This window comes from Nyctereutes procyonoides, unplaced genomic scaffold, assembly GCF_905146905.1.
Source record: "Nyctereutes procyonoides isolate TBG_1078 unplaced genomic scaffold, NYPRO_anot_genome, whole genome shotgun sequence".
NCBI classification, from domain to species: domain Eukaryota; kingdom Metazoa; phylum Chordata; class Mammalia; order Carnivora; family Canidae; genus Nyctereutes; species Nyctereutes procyonoides.
In genome coordinates, this window is record NW_026575031.1 from 725,978 (window position 1) to 750,468 (window position 24,491).

At 42.6% G+C, this 24,491-nt stretch overlaps 1 protein-coding gene across 1 annotated transcript in view; it reads right to left on the reverse strand.

The window, feature by feature from the left end:
- RYR3 (ryanodine receptor 3) overlaps positions 1 to 24,491 on the reverse strand; it is a 507,628-nt gene that overhangs the window by 15,201 nt on the left and 467,936 nt on the right. Inside the window, exons 78-93 of the mRNA XM_055316631.1 lie at positions 24,068 to 24,167; positions 23,829 to 23,908; positions 22,310 to 22,386; positions 19,659 to 19,732; positions 19,396 to 19,413; positions 18,880 to 18,960; positions 18,321 to 18,409; positions 17,229 to 17,357; positions 14,124 to 14,228; positions 12,367 to 12,448; positions 10,384 to 11,714; positions 8,039 to 8,097; positions 6,777 to 6,948; positions 5,661 to 5,747; positions 4,185 to 4,385; positions 692 to 822 (exon numbers count right to left, since the gene is read on the reverse strand). Coding sequence (XP_055172606.1) covers positions 692 to 822; positions 4,185 to 4,385; positions 5,661 to 5,747; positions 6,777 to 6,948; positions 8,039 to 8,097; positions 10,384 to 11,714; positions 12,367 to 12,448; positions 14,124 to 14,228; positions 17,229 to 17,357; positions 18,321 to 18,409; positions 18,880 to 18,960; positions 19,396 to 19,413; positions 19,659 to 19,732; positions 22,310 to 22,386; positions 23,829 to 23,908; positions 24,068 to 24,167 — 2,816 coding nt within the window. The remainder of the gene's footprint in view (positions 1 to 691; positions 823 to 4,184; positions 4,386 to 5,660; positions 5,748 to 6,776; positions 6,949 to 8,038; positions 8,098 to 10,383; positions 11,715 to 12,366; positions 12,449 to 14,123; positions 14,229 to 17,228; positions 17,358 to 18,320; positions 18,410 to 18,879; positions 18,961 to 19,395; positions 19,414 to 19,658; positions 19,733 to 22,309; positions 22,387 to 23,828; positions 23,909 to 24,067; positions 24,168 to 24,491) is intronic.

Here is a 24,491-nt window from a genome sequence, read left to right on the forward strand (position 1 = left end):
CTCTATTCCATTTCACTACCTGACAGTATTCTCATGCATCTATTAATGAAGAGGAAATCGAGGCTCAGAGGGCTGCATTACCTTGCCCCTTTCACAGACAAGCAATGGAGCTGACCTGGTGTCCCACCTCTGGCCATTGCATCAGTGCTCTTTCCCACCATGGTCCTGATCATACACATGCTACCAACAAAGTAGGCTTAGCACCACAGGTGGTAGCACCCACACCCAGATGGCCCTATTTGAACTGCCTACCAAGTGATAGTGGAAGGAGTCTATTACCAACCAGGGTACTTGTTGGAGAAGACTTCAGAGGTCATCAAACTGCTGTGCCGTATGGGAGCTCTGGAGAAGATGATCAGATGATCTCAGAACCCCCGGGCAAGGGAAACATTGTGTAGGACTCGAACATGGAAAATGAAGTCATACTGTACTGGGCCATCTGGTCTTAATTCCATATACTCAGCACTCCCTGACAATATCCTTGATTCCCCCATTATATGCACAGAGATACACACAAGTGTTTGAGGGGCAACAGGCTATTTCACTAGGAAGGCAGCAGAGAAAATAAGTCCTAGAAACCAAAAAAAGGTTTATACTAATCAGCCTGCAAGGCTGGTTAAGAACATGTCATTCTATTTATGGTATAGACTCTTCTTTTTCCTTTTTGGGATGGAGGTGAGGGGACACTTACGGTGTGTTGATTACCAGGCGGTCCCACTGCCCCTTGATGTCATCTTCAGATGGCTGTTCAGTGATGTACAGGCCATCGAACTCCAGCTTCCTGGCAATTTCTTTTTCCCTTTTGAATACCACCAGAGGGACCTAGGAGTGGGAAGACACTAGTTACTCAGAGAAGGTTTTCTGATTACAGCACCCTCTCCCAAGCATTCCCACCAATTAGCATTTCCAACTTCAGGGCAGTAATCTCTCTCTTTTTATGTTTTTATTATATCATATACTTATAATTATTTTAAAAAATAATCTCTATACCTAACCCAGAGCTTGAACTGAAGACGCGGAGATCAAGAGTCACATTTCTGACTGAGCCAGCCAAGTGCCCCTGGGGCAGTAATCTCTTTGTAGTAGGATTCTTAGGGTTCCTAGTTGTGGATCTAAAGTCAAATCTCTTCTTACTCCTTTGGCTAATTCGCCTCCCTCCAAAAATCTGGTTTCATTTGGGCCACCTTCAAGCTTTGGATTAAATAGCTGATATAATACAAACTGGACTCCTTGACCCATCCTGGAAAGAAGGCCATATTTAGACCAGTACCTAGGCCAAATGAGTTAGGTCCCCTAGGACTCTTAGGCCAGACTTGATCCAAGACTTAGAAAGAAAATGAATTATTCTAGAATGGGTTAGTCAGCCACACGAATACCATGGCATGTTCCAGCCCCCTTCAGTGGCTACAGTCATCTCCATCTCATGGTATTGATGCTTGGTTGGTGAAACGTGGTTTGCTTGCTAGGAGGAGAGGGTTCACTAGGCTCTGTATAGTCTTCTGGTATTGAACTTTTCTTCTGGAGAATGACCACTTACTGGTTCCCGACTATCACCCCCCATTCTCTTACAGTTTTAACTGTCATTCTAGGCTAGAGATGGTGTCATGGCTATGATGACCTACCACCAAAAAAGTACACAGAGAAGGAGGGGTAAGTATCTACTTGCTCCAACCATCATCACATATACTTCAAGTAAGGGACAGAGTTAGTGAGGTCAAAGGAGACTACCGAAATCCCTGGAAATGAATAGTAGCCAAGGCTCCTCTAGCCAGGAAAGCCTAATACGGACAGAGCTGGAGCCTGTCATTCGGCTGGAAAGCTACTGGTTACTTGGCAACATCCCTCAGGCCTTGGTCTCCAGATGATTTCTTCCAATAACTCTTTCTCAAAGCTTTTGATATCCATAAGCTCCACACTATTTCTTTATTTCCAAGAAAAAAGAGACAAAATTTAGATCACAATTTGTAAAGAGTTACTTCTTGTCCTTTTTTTTTTTTAAATTCGAATTCAATTAGCCAACATATAGTACATCATTAGTTTCAGGTGTAGTGTTCAATAATTAATCAGTTGCATGTAACACCCAGTGCCCTTTTTCTTCTTTAAAGTGACAAAACACCACCAAGGAGATAAAAGACTAAGGACAGGAAGGTGGCAAAGGCTATTAATAGGCATTCGCACACTGTGAAGAATCAATGATGGCTGCTAGATGATGGATGATGTGGGAGGGAAGGCAAAGGTAAAGCTACACTGACTAACGTCTGCTGTCTTCTCAGAGGACTCTGAATAATAATAATAATAATAATAATACCAAGGTTTAGGGCAGTACTCATCTCTGGAACTTGAAGCACGCCCCCTTCAGTCTTCTAAGGGTTTGCAAACCCTTGTAAGTAGGATCAGCACATCTTTATTCCCTACGTAGTGTTTACCTTTTGTTTTCTCTAGGTCCCTAGTATATCTGCATCAAATCTAATAAGCTGAGCCCTGGGATGCTAAACCATACAGTAAACCAGTAACATGCTCTCACGGTTATTACTATGTTTGGTGTTCTGAGTCCTTTTATACCTGTTAATTTAACAGCCTCAGACACTTTTAGGAGTTGGTAGTATTATTATAATGCTCATTTTTACAGATGAGGAATCAGAGGAATGGTGAGGTTAGTGGTAAAACTGAGTCCCACCCAGGCAGCCTGGCTCCAGAGTCTGTGCTTTCATTATGACAAAGGAGTCTTTGGTGTGGGTTAGGGCACGCGGTCTCCCCAGGGGGATAGCTGGATTTCCTGCATGATAGTATAGTTCACTGGGGGTAGTGAGGACTAGAAGGATAGGAATATATGTTTTGGACTCTTCCCAGGGAGAAGATGGTTTGATCTATGGCCAAGGAGACTTCCCACTTAAGAAAAAAAAATGTAATGAGGAAAAAGATGTGGTATAGCAGCAACAGAACTGGACTTAGAACACCAAAAATAGAACGACTCACAGGAATAAACAAAGATTCATATAACCATAGTAGTGTCTGAAGATGGCCCCAGTGAACCATGTCTGCTGCTATTCATTCCCTGTGTGGCTCCCCCTCACCTCCTGTGCAATGAATCTGAGCTGACCCTGTAACCTTCTGCCACCAATAAAGGCAGTAAAAATGACACTGTGCCAGTTCTAGGCCTAAGCCTTAAGAAGGGCCAGCAGCTTCCACTTCTGTCCTCCTCTTGGAGCCCCCAGGCCACCATCATATACAAGAAGTCCAACTCCCTTGCTGGTGAGAACACATGGAGAGGCCCGTGGAAAGAGGGATGCCCTGCCCCTTGGAGAAAGAGGCCCAGACGCCCCAGCTGAGCCCAGCCTTCCAGCTCTTCCCTTGTCAATGTGCCAGGCATGAGGGTGTGCCATCGTGGATAAGCCAGCCCACTGAGCAGACAGTTGCTGACACAGCTGCCTTCACATGGAGCAGAGGAACTGCTCAAATGTGCCCAGTCAACCCATGGGATCAGAGAGACAAAATGACTCCTATTGTAAGCCACTAAGTTTTAGGGGCAGTTATACAGCATGAGATAACTGAAGCAGTAATCCACCAGCAAGTTTTCTTCTAATATCCTGAATAGTTGAAACCTAATAAATTTTGGAAGGTGAAAAGCATTTTTTAAAAAAGATTTTATTTATTCATGAGAGACACACAGAGAGAGGTAGAGACACAGGCAGAGGGAGAAGCAGGCTGCATGCAGGGAGTCTGATGTTAGACTCCATCCCAGGTCTCCAGGATCACGCCCTGGGCTGAAGGCGGCGCTAAGCTGCTGAGCTACCCAGGCTGCCAGAAAAGCATTTTAATAAAAACTCCAACCTAAGTTCAAAGATCAGAAGCAGTTCTCATTACTAGCTCTATGTGTGACTTAGCCTGGCGATTGTTAATCCTATGAACCTCAACAGGAAGTGCCTGAAAACGGACTCCCAGAGCAAGGCTTCTCAAACTAGTGTGAATACAGATCACCTGGGAGGCATGCAGAGTTGTAGATTTTGGTTTAAAAGGCTCAGGATGTGGCAAGATTCTGCAGTTCTAACCTGCTCCCTGGTGATGGCAATGCCACCATTCCATGAACTTCAGTCTGTGGGCAAAAAGTTCCGGAGGACAATGGCCTGGCTGGGCTCAAAATTCCCTGAGGAGTGATACTAGATTCAGAGTGGCCAGCAACTCACCTTCAGGCAGTAATAGCCCACCACACAGACCAAAGAGATGATGGTGTGGATAATGGCCAAAGCCCGCAACGTCGGTGCCATATACCCAGTGCTCTCCTGCAGAACAAAGAACACCATCGCTTCTTCTTCTTCTTCATCATTAAAGGAATTCCACAGGTTTGCAATGTCCTCTGTCTCTTCTTCTAGAGGTTCTTCAGTGACCTGGCCCAAGACACACGCTGTCTTATAAAAGGAGTCTCTGCCACTGGGCTCTCTCCTATTTTTTAGATTTCTAGCATATGTTGCACCCATAGTAGTGATGCAGCAGTACGTGCTGAGTGAGTGAGGTTTACATAACTTATTACTAGGAATCTGCAGTATCTCTAATAACTACAAACAAAATTTTTAAGACACAGAGATGGCCTCTTGAAACAAAGCAAAAAATGTCAAAGTTAGGAAAGCTGTACTACATACACTGTAATCCCTATGCCACAGGAGGTGATTTCTGAAATGCTGTGTCCTGGGAGGAGGCTGGGACACAAACATGCACATGTGCACATGCACACACACACACTTGTCATTTTCCATTCCCTTTTAGACACCTTTGAACTGCCGTTCTTACACAGATGGCCTCCAAATCTACACCTGTGAGGCTTTCCTCCTGCAGCCCCATTCCTGCTGGCTCTCTTCACCTCTATGACTGTCTGCAGCCACGTCAACCATAAGCTAAAAATCAAGCTTTGCCATACCCCTCTATAGACTTCCATTTTTCGTCTACAGACAACAGAAAGCCATTACTAGTTCAACCCAGTGGCAGGTGGGTGTAGGTAAAAGCATGTTTTATAAAAACTAGATTGGTGGTGTTATTTTTTTATTTTTATTTGTTAGATTGGTGGTTTTAGATAGAAAGGGAAAGAGGCAAAAGTTAGAATAGCCAGTTAAAGACTATGTCGAGAATCCAGGACCTATCATTCATTAATTCATTCCACTAACATTTATTTGGTGCCCACAATCTATGAGACTCACTTACCAATGTTCAAAGTCTTTAATTATCCTGATTACTCCCTCTTGTCTCACTTCCAAAACCTAGCTACTATTAATTCTTCCTTCATAACGGCTCTAACATCTAGGCCAATGACAATGACTTTCTGTTGACTTATCCTTTAAGGAAAGAACTATACTTATCATACATTTTGAAATATACCAGAGTGCCCAATATAGAGTCTAGCATATAGTAAGCACCCAACACATATTTGGAGAGTTTATGCAGTAATCATGAGAAAGCCTGAACTATGGAAATAGTGCCCTTACTGGCTTCCCTGGCCAGCAGTGTCTCCATTCTTCACGCTGCTAAAGACCGTAACCTTATAGAAGCCAATGTCTTAGAAACTTCCTTAGATATTAGAGTTTTTGCTCTAGTTAACAGCGTAATTTCTATTATGATTTTTTAAAAAAGTACATAGATATTTAGCAAATAGCTCCTGAATGTGGTATCACCTTGTAAAAGAGCAGAATGAAGTTGATAGCGAAGGCGACAAACAGAGCGAGGAACCTCAGGTTGTAGAAATTCCTGGCCAGGTAATGCTGAAAAGGAAAGGAGAGGCACAAGTAGAATAGTTTTGGAAGGGAAAGAGACTTTCCTTTCCTCAAACCAAAGAACTTTTCTAGTTAGAAATGTATCCCTACTCTTGGTAACCACTCTTCTAAGAGAATCTGGACTTATTTCGGGTGGAACTGAGATGTGAGATGTTGATTTAAAAAAGAATTGCTGAGAATGATGCTCAAAGGAACCTTGCTCTGAGTTACCCCTCAGGGAACAAAATGCCTAAACATGTCACCAGCAGAGGATTCAAATGCTGTTGTGAAGGTGCTCGTGTGTGTGTGTGTGTGTGTGTGTTCCACATAGAATGTAGTCTATTTGGAAATTATGAGTACTTGAGGCCCCCAGAAAAGCCCTGTAGCTCCCACACTGGAGGTGGCCAGTCTTTGGCTTAGAGTCTTGTCCCTTGTAAGTCATGGAGCCTCTGCCTCTGCCCTCTCAGGGGGGAGCATTCCCACTGCCACCTTCTCCAGATAAACCAGCCCTTGAGGACTGAAATGGTAGCTGCTTGGGGAAAACTCTCAAGCTGTCTGTGGAGGGGGCTCTCACCAATGGTGTTGGGGAAGGTGTCCTCCTGGCCACAAGCAACTGTTCTCAGTGGGCAGTATGTCAGAGGAAGGACATCACAAGCTCTGGTAGGATGCATGTGGGATAACAAAACTTCTGAGGAGTAATAAGAGAACCTAACACAAGCATATTCTTTTTGTATCCCAAATGATCCAATTACTTCTGACCTTTGGACTATGATTGGCCAAGTATGCACATGACACACATAAAGGACCAGCTAGAATGGGTTATCTGCACCCTCCTGCCCTGCAGAGAGCACATGCAGGGCTGGGTAGCAGGGCAGCAGTGCTTGGCCTTCCCCAGGTTACCCTCTTTTCCTTTTCCTCCAACACGTAAGGAACAGACAGGTGAAGGAGAAGAGGAGAGAAAGAGGATCAACAATGAAACAGAATGTGGCCATGGTCTGAGGTCTATGCCAGGAGTGGGGCCAAGGCTGGAGTGCTTACCAGTAACTTGGTCTGATAGATTTCCAGCCCTTTGAAGAAATTAGCCATGAAGGCTTCAGGCTTCTCGACTTTCTGGCCCCGCCGTGGCTTCTTCTTCTTTGTCACTTCTGCCCACGGGGCCTCGGCCTGTTCTTCCTCTTTGGCCATATCCTCCTTCTCCCCATCTTCTAGGCTGTAGGAATGAGAAACCCATTCAGTGTAGAAGGGCAGCTGGAGGCCTGGCCCCGATAAGGAGACTAGATTAAAAAGAAATCTTGTAATTATTCCTCGAGGGTGGGAACTTCAAGTCTGCATTTCCCCACAGTGCCTCGATGTCACCTTGGGATTTAATGAGTGACACCACTTTGATGAGCCACAGTCACAGGGAGGTGTCAGTTGTAAATAAGTTTGTAATCCTCTTCTGATATGTAGCTGAGCAACTTTTTTCCCTTTGGAAAAGTTGTCCTTTACTTTTTAAGACTGTTGGAATTAGTAGTAGTACCTATTCTTCTAAGCTTGTGCTAGGAATCAAGTGGGATACTATATAAAAGATCCTGGCACACTGGGCCTCCTGAGTGGCTCAGTCGGTTAAGCATCCAACTTTTGATTTCAGCTCAGGTCATGATCTCAGGGTCATATGATGGAGCCCCATGTCATGCTCCAAGCTCAGTGGGGAGTCTGCTTGAGATTCTTTTCCTCTCCCTCTCCTACTTCCCCTCCCCCTCCACTTGCACACACTTTCTCGAGGGGAAAAAAAAAAGACCTTAGCACAGACCCTGGCATGTCATATGTATTCAATACATTAGATATCACTACCACTACCATTGTATGAAGTTGCCAACTGTGTTCAAGAATTCGTTTGGCCAGGGGCTCCTGGGTGGCTCAGTGGTTGAGCATCTGCCTTTGGCTCAGGGCGTGATCCTGGGGTTCCGGGATCAACTCCCACATCGGGCTCCCTGTGAGGAGCCTGCTTCTCCCTCTGCCTATGTCTCTGCCTCTCTCACTTTGTGTCTCTCATGAATAAATAAATAAAATCTTAAAAAAAAATTCGTTTGGCCAGACAGTGATATTCTGATCTACTAGTGCAATGACAAAGTTACTGTGATTAATAGAATGTGTTTACTGTATAGCTGGGGCAGAAAGAAGTGTTTCTGGGACTTGCATAATATCTGTTTGTGTTAACAGAAACCAAAATTTCTATTTACCACAGCAATAGAATAGTAGATGCTATCAAGAACTATCTGCCATAGCACTGCAGGGAGTTGAAGCTACCAAGAACTTACTCCATTTTCTCGGGTTCCACTTTTCCTTCTGCATCATGTGCTGCTTTCATCTCTGCTGCCTGGACAAAAATAACAATCAGTTAAGTTTTCCGCAAGTTAAAGAGATCATGGTCATGAGCCGCATATAGCATTGGCCATTTTCATGTCCTTGGTCACATGTCCCCATGGCTTTCTTCCTTCAAGATGCCTCTGCTTTCCTCAGGATCATGGGATGTTAAGTATCCCACAACAGATCAAGCTACTCTGGAGAAATGCCAGCACAAAGGTTTCAAACTTAAAAACTCAGTTTCCCTGCTATTATTCAACTCCAAGAGAAGACTTGTGCTAGGACCCCACGGCACTGGTCCTACTGCCCCACTGGGTCAGAGAGAGATGGGACACAGATACACTAGGTCCAATCTAGAACCTGCTTCCATCACACAGAATTCCTGCCTTGTCTTCAACACTCTTAAGCACTACCCCGCATCCCTCTGACGGATGATCATTGCACCTAGAATAAAATTCAAGTTCCTCAGTGAGGTCTATAAGGTCTAGGTGATCATGGCCTTTCTCTCCATCCTCGTCTCATTACCTCCTATACCCAAATACCCAGACCTCATTTTCTTTTCTAGCATATTCCAAATCCTTCCTTGCACCAAGATCTTTGCACAAGCCACTCCTCTCTCTGGAATATGACTGCCCTGGTCTTTCCTGTGCCTGCCATCCTTTAGGACTTGGGTCAGATGACACCTTTTTAGAGGTCTCCTAACCATCCTATCCCATAGTAGGGCCTGTATTCTCTTTGTAACACATGACCTTGTTCATTTCTTTCAGCATGGGTCACAGATGATAATTATCTTATTGATTTGTTGTCTTCTTCTACTAGAAGTTAAGATCTATTAAAGCATGTTTTCTCTCTTGTTAACCAGTGTATTCCCATAGATAGAGCACAGCCTGATATGTAAAAGGCCTTGAATGAGTCCCTATCATGTATCAAACTCTATCTGGGACCTCGGGCTACATCAGGGAGCAAAACAGAGTAAATAAATTCATATTGCAAGGAGTCCTATAGTTCTGATGCTTCCATCCCTGACTCTCCAAAATTAGGTGAGAGTTCTCTCCTATATATTTTTTTTACCTGGCATTCTTCCTTCCTAACATTCTTCATGCTTGCACTGACTTCTGCAATATGTATTTTTTCCCCCACTAAATTATAGGGACAATGCACTTCTCACCACTGTCTTCTCAGAGTCCCAAACAGTGGGAAGCACGTATTAATAATCTTCAATAAATATTAATTAAATGAATAAATTAGTCTTTGGGCTCTGAAGTCTTCACACTTCTCTCCACATTCTTTTTATTTTTTTTATTTTTTATTTTTAAAAAATTTTTCATTTCTTTTTATTTTTTTTATTTATGATAGTCACACACACAAACACACACACAGAGAGAGAGAGAGAGAGAGAGAGAGAGAGAGAGAGAGAGGCAGAGACATAGGCAGAGGCAGAGGCAGAAGCAGGCTCCATGCACCGGGAGCCTGATGTGGTATTCGATCCCGGGTCTCCCGGATCACGCCCTGGGCCAAAGGCAGGTGCCAAACCGCTGCGCCACTCAGGGATCCCTCTCCACATTCTTTTTAATCCTAGGATGATGCTGTGAGTTGAATGCTGCAATGGAGGGGAACACCCAGAACTTTCCATGACTAAGGGGTTCTGAATTACTATTATTCCCTTAATCTAGTCAACTGACTCAAAGTCCAGTTGGAGAGTGGGTGTATCTTAAGAATGAAAATGTTCCAAGCATGAGGCTGTGCTAAATCCTATGATATCATCTGGACCATTTGGGACACTGCAGAAGTATCATCTCAAAAGAAAGGTCTCCCACTATCTGAAAGTTTGTTTTATGCCACTTGACTTTTATGAGAGACCTTCATCAGTACCTGTTTGTGCTACCTGAAAGGCATCCGAAAAGGATTTTTACTTCTTTGCTTTATGACCTTTCAGCTTACAAAAGGTTTTATAGGAACACTCTAATTTGGATGGTGTAAGAAATCTCTACTTGGTTTTTGATGCTTCCCATTCACTGGATGAACCTCCACCCCATGAGAACCAACCTTCTACTGAGGCTGTGGAAGACCATCAGGTTTGACCTCTACAATGTAAATTGAAGACCACCCAACAATTAGACCCTGAGGCAACCATCTGAGTGTCACTCTTCCCAGACACAGCAAAGCTGGAATCCTAAGATCAGAATATAGAAGAGCTGGTACCTAACATGATGTTGGCTTCTAGGGAACTGGGGTCAGAAACGACTACAGATCTATTTCTGGGCATAAAGGAAAGAGGACAGAAACAACTCATGCTTACCTGTGCTTTTCTTTTCTTCCGTACAGTACTCTCTAGTGTAGGTGGCTCATCCTTGCCAATAATCTCAGAGAGGTCACCCAAACCCACTTCAGGCCCATGCTTTAAGCCACCTTCTTTCTTTGGGTGGAATCCAAAGAGATCTGACATGATATCTGCGTCTCCCTTTTCAGCCTTCACGAAGTGAATCAATTCAGGTGTAATACCTGGCTCAGTCACCTCTGCCCTCTCAGAATCCATGGCATCATCATGGATACCAAATTGGGTTGGGTCAGGCATGTCACCCAGGATCTTGGTCACTCTGATGTTCTTTGCCCCTTCCACTAGGCCCCCTCCAAACACTGTGTTCCAGAGGATCTGAAAGATTCCTCCCAATATGGCGAAAAACAACCGGAACAGCTCCAGAAACAACATCCAGAAGAAAGAGAAAAACACCTTCACCAGCTCCTTCACAGTCATCTTTTTCACCTTCCTGTACTGCTTCCTGAGGTTCTTCAGGGTTGCCTTCTTCAGAAAGTTGGCAACATTTCTCTTCACTGAGGCACAGGCCATGGCAAATGCAGAGGCAGACTCGAGAGACTTGCTGTCCTCCTCCTCACCCTCAATTTCTAACATATAAGATGGATCTTCATCTTCTTCCTCCTCTTCTTCGGGTCTGTCAGCTGAGTCAGATTCAGAGATCTGAGATGCTAACTGCATTTCAAAAATGGTATCCTCACAGAAGTTCACAAACAGTTCCATCTTTTCTTGCTCTCCACCTTCATTGACCACATCAAAGATGAACTGCCGCTTAGATTCCTTCACTTGGGGCTTCTCCCATTGAGTTCGACTGGATTCACTGATTTCAAAATAAACACGCTCAATTTTCTTGGCCCCTCCCATGATCTCAATACGTCCCAGGTAGGGTTCAAAGTAATTTAGTACACTTTCTGCTGGGTCCAACAGACACTTCAGGCGAGAATCATTTGGCATATGTTCGGAGAGATTCGTCAGTAACACTGCCACATTAAACCCTATGTCCTTGGCCGGCTCATGGAACCGGTCTACAAAATCAATGTAATTAAACATATCATTCTCATCAGCTTCTGCACATGAAAGGAGAAAGTCAATCTCTGACTGTGTGTACTGTTTTTGCCCTTCCATGGCCTTCTGGAACTCTTTTTTGGAGATAATCCCTTTACCATCTGGGTCATATTCTTTGAAGGTGTCTGAGCTGGTTAGGTCTTTAAGTTTCAAGAACATGTCAAAGAATTTCAAGATCATTTCTACATTGGTAGATGATTCTACCAGTGTGTCAACCATCTGCTTGCCAATAGTTCCATTTACCACATTCCCTGTGAGGCAGGTTAAAAAAGACATACAAATATATAAATAAACCCAATCCATCATGTAACTGGTCAGGTAGCTATTTTTAGAAAACTTGTGTGCCCAATCAGTCGGCTCTTTCCTGACCGTGATGGTTTGGAAATGGGTAGGAGGGAACAGCAAGCCATAAAGACTACACCACTAGGAGCCAAGGGGGAAAGGAACAAAGAGAAGAAGGAGATAGCCACACCAGTGCCTCTTATCTGGACTGGGGCCTGGGAATTGGTTTTATTATCAGATTATTGGGGGCACATAGGGATAAGTGGTGCCCCTCTTATCCCCTTAGACCTAGGAGGGTGCCCAACTAGATGGCTGGCATACACACTGGCAGCCAGATGTACTGAAAAGCAGTAGGGAGAGGGAGAGGATAGGGAAGAGCAAAGCTTGGAGGTTTTCCCCAGTTCATTCTGGCTTTCCTATTAATACAAAATGAGTTGGTTTCAGGCTTTGTCCATCAGACCATGTGCCCCTCACTCATTTTTTGCTTCTGAAAATTTGGCTTTCTAACCAATGTCATATGGCATCAACAACCTGCCAGAAGGATAATCTGCATGATTAGTATGGTTAGTGCTCAGACCAATTACAGTTGTGTGAATGCCTAGTTATACCAAACAGCCCAACCTTCCAGGAGGGACAGAAGCATCACCACCATGTCCTGAAGGAGATCCAAGAGTTCCTTCAGCAGCTCGATCTGACTGGAATCCTAGAACAGAAACAGGAGATACCCCTGAGCTATCTGATCCCTCAGCAAAGTATAGGGCAGTGAGCAAGAAGAGCCTGCTCTGGAAAGATGAGGTGAAGGCTATGTGCATTGTGAATGTGGATGTCTTATCCGCTGTTGGTAGCATCAGGGGGGCTCACTGCAGCAGGGCTCATCTAACAGAGCTCCTTTAGTTTCTCTTTTATTAGTACAATGTGGCAGATGTATCACTTGTTGTTCAAAACTACTGAGTGACCCAATCCACCAAAGAGCCGTTAGGTATTTCTCTTAGTTCATGTTGTTTTTTATACTGGAGAATTACTAGGTGAGCTTTTGGGGAATAGTGCTGCAACCCAATTAAGATGTCAAGGCTACAATCTCAAAGTGGGTTCTCCTTTCTTTTTGGGTTAATTTAGTCTCCTGATTCTAGTTGGTGGTGATCTGGGTGCCACTGGTCCCTTAAAATGACATATAATTGAGGCTACTCCTCTGGATGATTTTCATTTCAGCATTGCCAAATTAGCTCTCTGTTTTCAACTCTACAGAAGGAAAACAATCCTTGGAAGATCTGAGGTGGGTAATGTGAGAGTGAGATTACAAAATGCATTCTGGGTCACACTTCTTGTACAGTTTCCCTCTCACAAATACGGTTCTTTGTCGAGTCTCTCAACTTTCAGAGGGATCGCCACCCTTTGGTGTGGGTCCTAGCTATATAAAGAACATCACAGAAGTGTAGGATAGAAGAGCTAGAAGAGACCTCAGATCATTTACTCTAATTCCCCATAGTTCACAGACAGTGGAACCACAAACCAGGAAGGGGAAGTGACTCCCTGAAAGTCACCAGTGAAGAGGCAGCAGAGCCAGGCTCCTGTATCCAGAGCCTCTCTACACCACACTGCCCTAGGCTGGGCTGACACAGGACTGGATGTATTACTGCCAGATTAGCAGTGCTCCCAGGAACTCTCTCCTCCCATAAGGCCAGAGTCAAAAGGGGAAAAATGAAAGGGTTTAATAGCACATTCCAGAAGAGAGGAGGCAGATGTGACAGCCTTGAACATTTTAGATACACATCACTTAAATTAATGCTGTAAATGTTACTCTAATCAGCCTGAAACACATCCTGAAAGTTCTCCCTCATGTGTTGCCATGGAGAGAGGCAATCGACAACTACATCCACTCCATTTATGTGTTCATAATAAATGTTCTGAGTGATTCTGATTCATCTTGCCAGAGAGATGGGGAGTGAGAAGGAAAGGCAGAGATAGGGAGGGAGGGGAAGCCAAGGTGAGAGAGGAGGGATATATGAGTTACAGAGACATGCAGACATGTGACAGACCCAGAAGGGGCTGATAGATTGTCATAAATTGACAAAACAGTGACAAGGAAGCAAAAAGGATCTAGCATCATAAAAAGCAAATGTTGAGGCAATTATGTAAAGGGGAGGTTGGTGGGACACAAGGAAGGAAGCTGCATCCATGCCAAAGCCTGTCTGGGACACCCCTGCAGGTATTCATTTCTATCGCCCCTTGAGGCCTCCAGGTTTAAAAGTGAGACCTAATCTGCATTGCTTTTCCAGCCATTTGATCAAGCAGCCACATCCACAAGGCGGGGAGTACCAAGGGAGGGGCAGTGATTTAGCAGTTCACACCAATGACACAGCAGGGAAGGGCCACAGTACCTGAGAGAGTTTCATCTGCATGTTAGCAAATACGTGGAGGAAGCCGACCACTGCGTCCCACAGCCTGCTGTGAGCCAGGCTTTGTTGGTTCCCAATGCAAGGGCCCTATGGAGAGGAGGGCATCCTTATTTTACTGAAACATCATAAGCTGCTCTGAATCTTGCCCTTGTAAGCATACAGGACACTTGCTTATATTAGCAGATAGCTCCTTCCGAAAGTCACCTATTATTTTGTGGCTCACTATTTTCCCAGGGTATTACTTCTTGCTCCCCCCATCGTAGGAAACTTTAACTAGGAAGGACCACCAGAATTTGGCAGTGCAGTGATTTTTCAGAGATATTCTTTTAGCTTCAGAATACATTCTTTAAATAAAATACCACAATGAAGAACATTCTTTGAGTCAAATGCTCTGGTTCAGCAGGACAGAAGGGCACTCCTGCCCACTCTCACCTCCACCTTGGTCTAAGAAGGGTTCCAAGGAACTCTAAGCTTCCACAGTATGAAAAGCAGGCCCTAGTGTTTTCAGGTGAAACTACACATGAAATGCAATGATCACATGGCTATCTAATCAAGCAAAAAAAGTGAATATTCCTAATGTTCAACTACCTTGCGATTTTCTTATCATTAACCTCAACTTTACGTTTAATATCATCTATATCTTTTCAGAAAGCCAAACATAGAGGGATGACTTCATTACCAATTTTCATTTTCCATGTTAATAACTTTTCCTATTTTTACACATTGAATCAACATTTTAAAAAAAGAAATCATTTGGAATTCTTCTACATGGGAGATTTGTCTATTCTTTCTTATATGTTTAATCATTTATTTACATTAATATGGAATCCATATATTCATTTTATGCTTTGGGTTATAATCCATCATTACTCTATTTTGTCACTCAATTTTTTCCAGTTTTGGCCCCCAGGGGGCTCTTTCAGTTGGCCCCTGTGTCCCTTGGACATATGCCCATTATCTTTCCTTCCCTGCACGCTCCTCCCCTCTGCCTGCATTTCCTTGCAATATAGGATTCTCCAGGATCATCCTTATGTATTTCCTGCCCCAGCACTAGGACCAGTCCTTTCTCTAAGAAGCCCTGTTCTCTCATTGGAAAATGGTATTAGAAACCAAGATCTGGTACTAGCTGTGCTTGTTGCTACTGTGATATCATTACTTTTAGGCACTCTCAGCTGACACAGCAGTGGATATGTGTGTGTTATACTGACCCATGTGTATACAACATATCTAGAAATGTTTCCATATGTGAGTATCTGCATCAATATCAAGTCAAACATGAGTTTAGCGTCCTGATGTATCCTAATTCTTATCCTAATTCTAATGTGTTTCTAATGCATTTCTACCTGGACTATCTAGCTACCTCTTGCTTGTCTGTAACCATTCAACAGTGAGAAACCTGGCTCCTGCCATTAGTAACTGCTCATGTCCATTATATGTGTAGAACAGTTGCAGACTCAGTAACATGTATCCCCATGGAAAAAACTTTAGCAATTGAAGTGCTTGTGCACAGTTCCTTTTGCCTTTGGTCTTACCGTCTATATTCATTCCCAAGATTTCTGAGGTCAGCACTTTATTCCCCACCCCTTAGGTGAGACTGTTTTGTATATTTTTTATACCGTTAGATTCCTGTCACATTCTGTTCTTAGCTCTTGCTTTTATTTGTTTCTACCCTTTAACTCATCTCCAAATCACTCTTCAATACGAAATTTCCAAAAGAACATGGATACCATCTCAAGTTCTAGAAAAGGCTTGGGAAAATTCCCAGGGAAGCGGGCATCATGAAAATTATTACCTGCCTCCCTAAACCATGTATGCTTGTTTAAAAAATCACTGTTTGAGGGGTGCCTGGGTGGCTCAGTCAGTTAGCATCTGCCTTCGGCTCAGGTCATGATCTCAGGGTCCCAGGATTGAGCCACATGTTGGGGCTCCCTGCTCAGCAGGGAGTCTGCTTCTCCTTCTGCCTCTGCCCCCACCCCTGCTTGTGCTCTTTCTCAAATAAATAAATATTTTTAAAAAATCACTGTTCATGTACATTTGGTGTCTGATCCCTGGAATCCTCTAGATCCTTTTTAGAACAAAGCCAGTTGTTGCAAGAAACTCACATTTACCAAAAATAAGCTGCTTTTTTACTTTTGGGTTAAGTGCTCCAAGGGAAATTCTGAAGATTAGGATGGCTTCCACAGGGCGCAAATCAAATGCTTGTCAAATCTGTTCAATGACCTTCACAGGTATTTCACATTCTGTGACACTTCAGATTAGTCACCTGTTTCTATGGTTCTCTTTCTATGTTCTTAGGATCCAGTAAAACAAGGATTGTTCTCTCTCTTAAAGTCTTCCTTTCAAGTTGATAGTCTTAGTTTTGTGTTTAATAAGTAAATATGATTGGAGTGTGCCAGTTGGCTCATTAGACGGTTTTTAAAAATCTCATGCTATACCCCAGAGGACTGTGATAGGGCTACTGATTTCATAGCAAATTATGCCTGAGTACATGCTCTATTCCTTTTCACAATCATTAGAGCACCTTAGGCAATGACCAGAGACTGTTGTAAACTGAGAAAGAATGCCGCAAGATCTAAATATTCAACTGGAAATAGTTTATGTGCTGCTCAAGTTACCTTTTCCATAGAGTTCATTTCTGACAAATTATAGGATCTTATAAATTCCTAATCTTGAGACTCAAGATAACATCATTTATCCCTTTATTCCTTCATTCTATCAATTATTTCTCCACTCTACTCCCCATGCATACTGAATACCTATGATATATTGCAAGTGCTAGAAATGGAAGAATTTTAGACTGAAATTCTGCCCACAAAAAATTTTCAATCTAGAAGGGAAAGGAAAATGTAACTAGATAAATGCAAATAGAGTGTGACAATGCTATGAATTGGTTACAGGACCATAAACTACAGCTTCTCATAGTGTGTAGTACTCTTAATATGCTTGGTTCCTATTTGTAGATAAATATTGTTAGTGCTAGGGGTGGATGTACAATTCATATTTATGTGTCCAAATATTCTAGGGTGATATATAATATGGGAATGTTAAAAATGTTCTGTTTTCAAGCATCTACTCTGTAGCACATACCTGGATGTATTCTGTAAGAGAATTGAAAATCTGCTTCGTGACTGCCAGAGCTTTGGAAAAATTGTGCTGTCCAGATTCATCAATGATGTCCTTCCCTGAATAATACCAGTAGAAATCACTGATTGATTCCTAAGAACAAACAAGTAGAGTTTAGTATTTCTTAAACTTCAGTCAGTGAAGCTAAACCCAATGTTCAGGAAGAGTACAAGAGAATCCTACATGTCTATGACCTCTTTGTTATGACAGAAACATAGGACAAAGCACAGAGATATCTAATCCTTACCATCTTTAAGTGGATATGCTTCTTTAAGAAGGAACAATAGGAGAGAGGATGGTGTTCAGCTGGACATGGGTGACTATGATGCAGGACAACTTATTCACAATGAAAAATATATATTAAAGGTAATAATGCTACTCATCCAAATAACTGGCATAAGAGTAGCAACACAACAGCTACCTCACACTGCCAAAGGCCAGGTGGCATTCTTACTCATTGCATCTGTTAAATCTCTGCATCTTTACTACCACCCTATGAGGCGCTATCCATTCTACAGATGAGGGAATCAGAACACAGGGAGGTTAAATAGATTTGGTCCAGGTTATAACTGGTAAGTGGCAGAACCTGGATGAACAGTTAGCAGAGAGAAGAGAGTATCTTTTTTTTTTATGTTTTGTGTAGATTTTCCTGGTATCATTTGGATTTTCCTTCCAACAGTTAAACTGAGAGGCTTCTCAAGTACTAAGAACTTGTAGACTCATTTGCTCCTACCACCTTCTGGACTTCTTTTTCCTGGTGAAAAATCTGTTTTCATTCATGTATCATAGCTCTTGGGCACTGATGGGAGGTTTTCATTGGCAAAACTGAGGTAAACCAGCATTTTATACTAGATGATTTGATATGTAACCACTCCCCCATTTCAGTCTTCAAATACACATCTTTAGGCATTTGACTTCCCATAAGTGTGTGGACATAGATTATAACACCTTTCTTATTAGGGCTCGACTGTATTCTGGGCCTCCCTTGATCCCTTGCAACTGTCTATAGCTTCTGGAAATGTATGTAAGCCATGCCATCATCTGAGACCCACTGACCTGTAGACGTAGGAGGTAGTCCACGGTACTGATGATGACGTTTACAGTGGTGGTATTGCCCATCTGAGTCCTTAGGAAGTTCTGAAAGTCTAAGAACACCAGGGCTGAGTCAAAGCCTGTTCTTATCATGCCTAGGGAGCTGGGCAAGCCCTCTTGGCTAAACTCAGGAGAGATCTACTACATGAAAAGCCTTACAAGAGCACCCTGTTTGGGTCCTGGCAGGTCCTGTAGTACAGAGCTCTGCCCTGAGCCCACTCATCCTGGTGATGCCAGAAAGTGGACTTAATGAGCCCCAAGGGACTTGACAGAAAGGGGTGGGTATTTACATTCACCATCTGAAGATTCTTGCAGCAACTTAGCCTGGGTGGCACTAAATAACATCAGCCCTGAAGTTCAAGTTCTTTTTCCATAGAGTTAAAAAATTTTTTTTTATTGAGGAATAGATTAACTGTTGTCTTTGAGTTAGCAGCTGGTTGAATTAAATGTGGCATCCTGAGCTGAATCATAATTTGGCACCTGAATGTTGTTTTCCTTTGAAAAATCAATCTGTTCCACTTACCACTGTTATGTCCTTCACAAAGTAACTGCAGGAATCTAAAGAGGTCTCGTGTAAACTCATCATTCTGGAGTACTTTTTCACCTTGAAAACAGAATATTGGTGAGCATTTGTTTGGCTTCTCAACCCAGAACACTTTCTAAGGCAAACGACTGTAAAAATGACAAAGGGCTTATTGTCAGAACTGTTCGGAAAGGGAACTTTCCGTGAGTGAGGAAAAAGCTGATTGGCCTGAAACTGAGGCTACAGAACATAATGACCAACAAAGCTAAAATATCGAGCCCCCGGATGCATTTGTAAGGAAAACAGCTTGGCTAATGGCAGTAGTGGCTCATGGTCCATAATCCATGCTTTACAGAGAGAAGGCATTTCTTTAATTAGGCATCAAACTGCTGAGTTAAGCTTCACATGCAACTACCAAGCCTAAAAAATGTGCCTGTGCTGCGGCAATTAAATAAGTCCTTTAGGACTCACTCACACACACATAGTAGACAACTCTGGTCAGAAACTCAAACTTACCACGCTCTCGAACAATGACTGGTGATAAGAGAAAAACAGAAGAATGCAAAGTAAGAAAACCCATAAAAACCACAATAAACTGTTTTTAGTGAAGGCTGACATGGTGAACACATCCAGCCTTTATCAAAGCTACTAATGGGACTGTTTTGCTGAAATTGAGCAAGTCCTTGCAAATTAAGAGGCACCGAGCAGGGGCTCTAACCAGGAAGAGTTAATTATGGTAATCAGGAAGAGAACAGCTTTCACATATGTTAGTGACTTACGTGTTCCTTCCTCAGTAACCATCCCCAGGCCTTCAGCTTTATTCTGCCTCTCAAAGGCATTCAAATCAAGGACACTTGCAAGAGACCAGAGAAAACAAGGTTCAGGCCTATGCATGCCAAGAAAATGGATTTCTAATGTCACTGTACCTATTGACTGAGAATATCTTGTCCTTGTGTTATAATAAAGGTGCTAACACTATACAGGGCGGTTGAAAGTCTAGTAGTTCCCTGCATTTGTGTCAGGAGTGCTGTCCAAGGCTGCTAGAGCTCACAGGCATGCATGCGGAGGGCTCAGAAAAACTTAAGACTGCCCTTGTTTGTCGAACTTGAGTCCTTTCTTCTGCACGGTGATTTAGAAAGATCTCCCAAATAAAGAAGGAATAATCTGTTTTGAAGATTTCCCAAAAGAAAGTTTAAACTGCACTAATTTTCACCTCCCACCTTTTTTTTTAACCTATTTTCTCTGCGACTTAGAAGGAATTATAATTTTTACTGTTTACATGAATACTGATGGAAAGGGCTACAAATTTCAGATTTCAAAGGGCCACATCCTTTTAGAATTCCTGTCACTCAGAAGCCCACAAGAGCTATGATTAAGCCTTCTGGAGGCAATGGTGTCCCTAGGTATTTCTGAATCTGTAACAAGTTAGCCTTCTTTTTTTTGGTCCCCACTTCCTCCAAATTTTCCAGTCATGGCCACCACCAAATCCTACTTAGCCAGGAGCCCCTGGTACAACCAGAGAGCTTGATAATGAGGAAAATGGATAAGCCTATTATTTCCAGTTGGGGCTCATTCTATTTCTCTAACAGATTCACTTTCTCCAATCTCAAAGGCTTCATGGAACATGACATAAAGTCTCACAAAAATGCAGCTGTTAGGGCAGCTTATGGCTGAATCCATTAAGATTCCGTGAAACTCTGTATTCCCTTTACCACTGGCCAAAGGGAATGACCATTGGATTGGAAAGACGTTATGGAAAAAAACAGCATTTCTTTTTCGTATTAGGGAGCCACATTTTTTCTGTAATTTAAATTCTAAAGAGAGGGACACCTGGGGGGCTCAGCGGTTGAGCGTCTGCCTTCGGGTCATGTCGTGATCCCGGGGTCCTGGGATCGAGTCCCACCATTGGGCTCCCTATGAGGAGTCTGCTTCTCCCTCTGCCTATGTCTCTGCCTCTCCCTCTCTGTGTCTTTCATGAATAAAGAAAGTCTTAAAAAAAAGTTTAAAGAGAAAACAGTGAAAATTCCTATTGCCATACTGTTGGTTTTCCCCAGATCCTGCTGTAAAAAGGTTCTCTCAATACCCCAAAACCATTCTTCTATTTTAGCTTTGCTGTCAAGGGAAGATAGCAGAGGTACAGGACATTTGGACAGAGCTGCTTCAAAGCAGCAGTTCTGATTCAGGAGACTATCTGTGGAACAGACATTTCTGACCCTTACTCCATCCCAAAGCACTCATTTCAGATGTTTTTATTTCTCTAATGTTTCAATAGTTTACAAATCTGTATTATTTTCATAATCAACAAAAATCGTTAAAATATCTTAAAACTTGTTAGTTCTCACTTGGCCTCTAAAGGTATGTCACCCATCCCTCTAAGCCATCAGTATAAATGAGTTTAGTAATATGAAGTATTACAGATTAAGGGAACACTCAGAAATTTAGTTGAGAATTTCATGGGCAATATGGAAGTGAACTGACTTGAGTTTTGCCATTCTGAGTCCAAATGGACTATTTTACCCTCTGTGAATCAGGTCTAGCAATATTAAATTTTCTTTTCCTGAGAGAGGTAATAAACAAATTGTTGTTGGTGGGGGGAGAATGGAGCCCAGAGTAAGGGATTCTATTGCATCTCAAATACGTTCCTGGTAACCTTGGGGTACATACAATATTACTCCATCAAATAAGGTTAGCAAAATTATGAAGTCCATCAAAACAAAGTATGTCTATCCTGCAAATTTTTAAGTGGAAAACCTGATGCCCTATTTTTAAGAATATTAGAGGCAAATTAGCTAGATAATTAGAACTTCGATTTCTTTCAGAACAAGTTACCGACAATTCAAAATACATATGAATCTTAGAGAATAAGCTGACACTTAGATTGCTGGCTTGTTTCCAAAATGAGTGAGTATGGTAACCTTACAACTTCTGGTTATGGACTGTTCATCTGTCAGGGGGTCAGCTTGCACACATGATAATAAAAGTGGAAAGTTTAATGTTTTGTTTTTTAGGCTATGAGAAAATGTTCCCATGTTAGGATGCACTTCTGTTGAAATGGATGTGTCAAAATCTGTACCAACCAAATACTTATTTTGGCCCAAAGAACTGTTAAGGATAACAATTAACAACGTGTCTAACGGGTCTAATGAAAACATGGCCTCGAGTCATAATGAGGTAGTCTTCTTCTTTCCATTCTTTTCTGGTTTGACTTTTATGAGCATATATTTTAGGAGCTCAGCTCTGAGGAAAACAACATGCCAAAAAAAGGAGGTAATACCATCATACCCATCCTCTTAGCTTTCTAAAGCAGGTAAGTCCTTCCTCAACAATTCCATGAATGATAAGCTTATTTTGTAGTTCCCCCCTTCCACCACATTCCACTTTCTTCTAAAAAGGAAAAAAAAAATCCTATAGGTGGTTTTCCCATATTTACCTGCAAGACTGCATAAGACCAGACAGGCTTTGAAAGAATCCAGCATCCTTTTTCTCCTTTAGGTAATCTAGCATTTTCTATAAGGGAGACACATTTTAAAAGGAAAATCAGTGTAAATTATGCCACAAGCACTGACCCTCCCAATTTTAATGGAGACATGTCAAGTCCTAGTCACATGGATTCATATCCAGGGTGGTGGTCTGTAAACTTGGATATGCGTTAGAATCACCTGTGGATTTAAACCTTCCGTGTGCCTGAGCCCCACCCTCTTCTGGAGCCAGAGTCTCCTCAGGTGGATATTCTATTTTATTGATGTATTTTTTGGGATATTTTATTTTATAGAGGGCCACTGGTATTTCTTCTAGGGCAGTACAGTAGATCATTGACATTCATAGATTTACTGTTTGAAGTTTCTCCCATTTGGAACCAAGCACCAGGACACAGATCTAGTAAAATGATGCTGAAGTCCAGTCTGAAGAACTGGTGCTGAGTTTGGTGCACTGGAACAAGGAGCTCAGCCAGTCACAAGCTTAGCAGAGAGTATCTTTCATAATCAGACTTTGTTTTCTCTGTTCTTTGTTACTGAGAAGGCAGGGACTTTGTCTGACATCATAAAAATGTTAAAAAAAAAAAAGGTCCTACAAGGACCTGGTGGTGATGGTAGGGAACAGAAAGTGAAAGGTGTCTCAGAAAATGGTAGTTCTTTTGTGAGAAATTTGTTTGGGATGAATTAAAGGCTGGGACAAATGATATGTGATAATGATAGTTATAAATTTGGAGATTCTCACAGGCTCTGTGATATAATCCTCACAAATGCCAAGAATCTTTGAAATGTCACTTTCCTGTACACACAGATGTTTTCAGCCAGAGCCTGGAGTGCCCTGGAAACACTAGAATATTCCTGCATCTTGCAGCCAGTTTAGATTCAGACTGCTGAATGGATTCCATGTTCCCAGAGCCCCACACTATGCTGCTGTGTGTTGTCTGACTGAATGCATGGTGGCAGGGGTTTTGAGCTACAGAATTCACTGCTACACCCTCCATCCCAGAACAGAGCCTGACCTTAGTGGATAGTCAGCAATCATAAAACTATGACCGAACGAATAAGCAAATGAATGAACAAACAACAGATGTGTGGGGTTAGGCACTCCATTAACCAACGGGGCTCCTTGCTCATGGCGAGGCAGGCAGCTAACATGTAAAATGATTAAAATACAAATCTAAGGCTTAGAAACTGTCCAAAAAATCTCTGATGATGAAAAACTTAAGTGTTTTTTTGCTTTGAACCCTGGGTAAACCCTCTTTACCAAGCACACATTTATCTGTCAGCTCTTAGCTCTGGTTTTATCTATGTTCCCAGCTATTCTAATATAACTGGCCACAGAGGACAAACACCAGCAAAGGTGATGCTGAGTGGCCCTCTCTGTAGCAGAGCTGATACCTCTTCCCCGAAACATGAAGGCTGTTGAAATGGCAATACCCTGAGAAGTCTGCACCACCCACTACGAGTCCCCAGTACCTGTTGTACACCAGCATTGCCCCCATTCAGAATGGCGATCCCCAGCTTCAGAGTCTCAACCACCATGGGGCTCATCTCACCTGCCACGGTGAAGAGTCGATTGAGTCACCAAGGAAACAGAGGGTAAATCGCGTCTATGGGGCTTTATCAGGACTCTTTAATAATGACTTCGTGTCACAGCATGCTATCTGTGGCAGCAACAGGGGCCTAGGGGCCTATCCACAAAATCTTGGAATCACCTTTGCTGGCACTTATCATCTGAAGGACCATCTCTGCAGCTCCACGCTCATGCAGCCGTGCTTGTTGATAGAGAGTTTTCTGCTTTTCCATTTCTTTCTCCTGGAAAAAAAAAAATCAAGTAGGGAAAGATTTGTTTCTTCTCAGGTAATCTGCCCTAAGGTAAGCTGAGAGAATCTTTACTTGTCTAAGGAAGGCAACACATGTAATTTTGGATAAAGAAGATTTCTGAAGTTTATTTCCAGACACTACCTCTGCTTTCCAAAAGTGTCCATCCACAATTCACTCATGTTTTGATGTTGAAGTTTCCACTTTTGTGCACTGGTAGGAAACATAGCTCATTCCCCGGTAATATCATAATTATAGGAAGTGATCCTAGGTTTAAGTGTTTGTTTTCAATGTTCCGTCATTCTGCTTGCTGGGAGT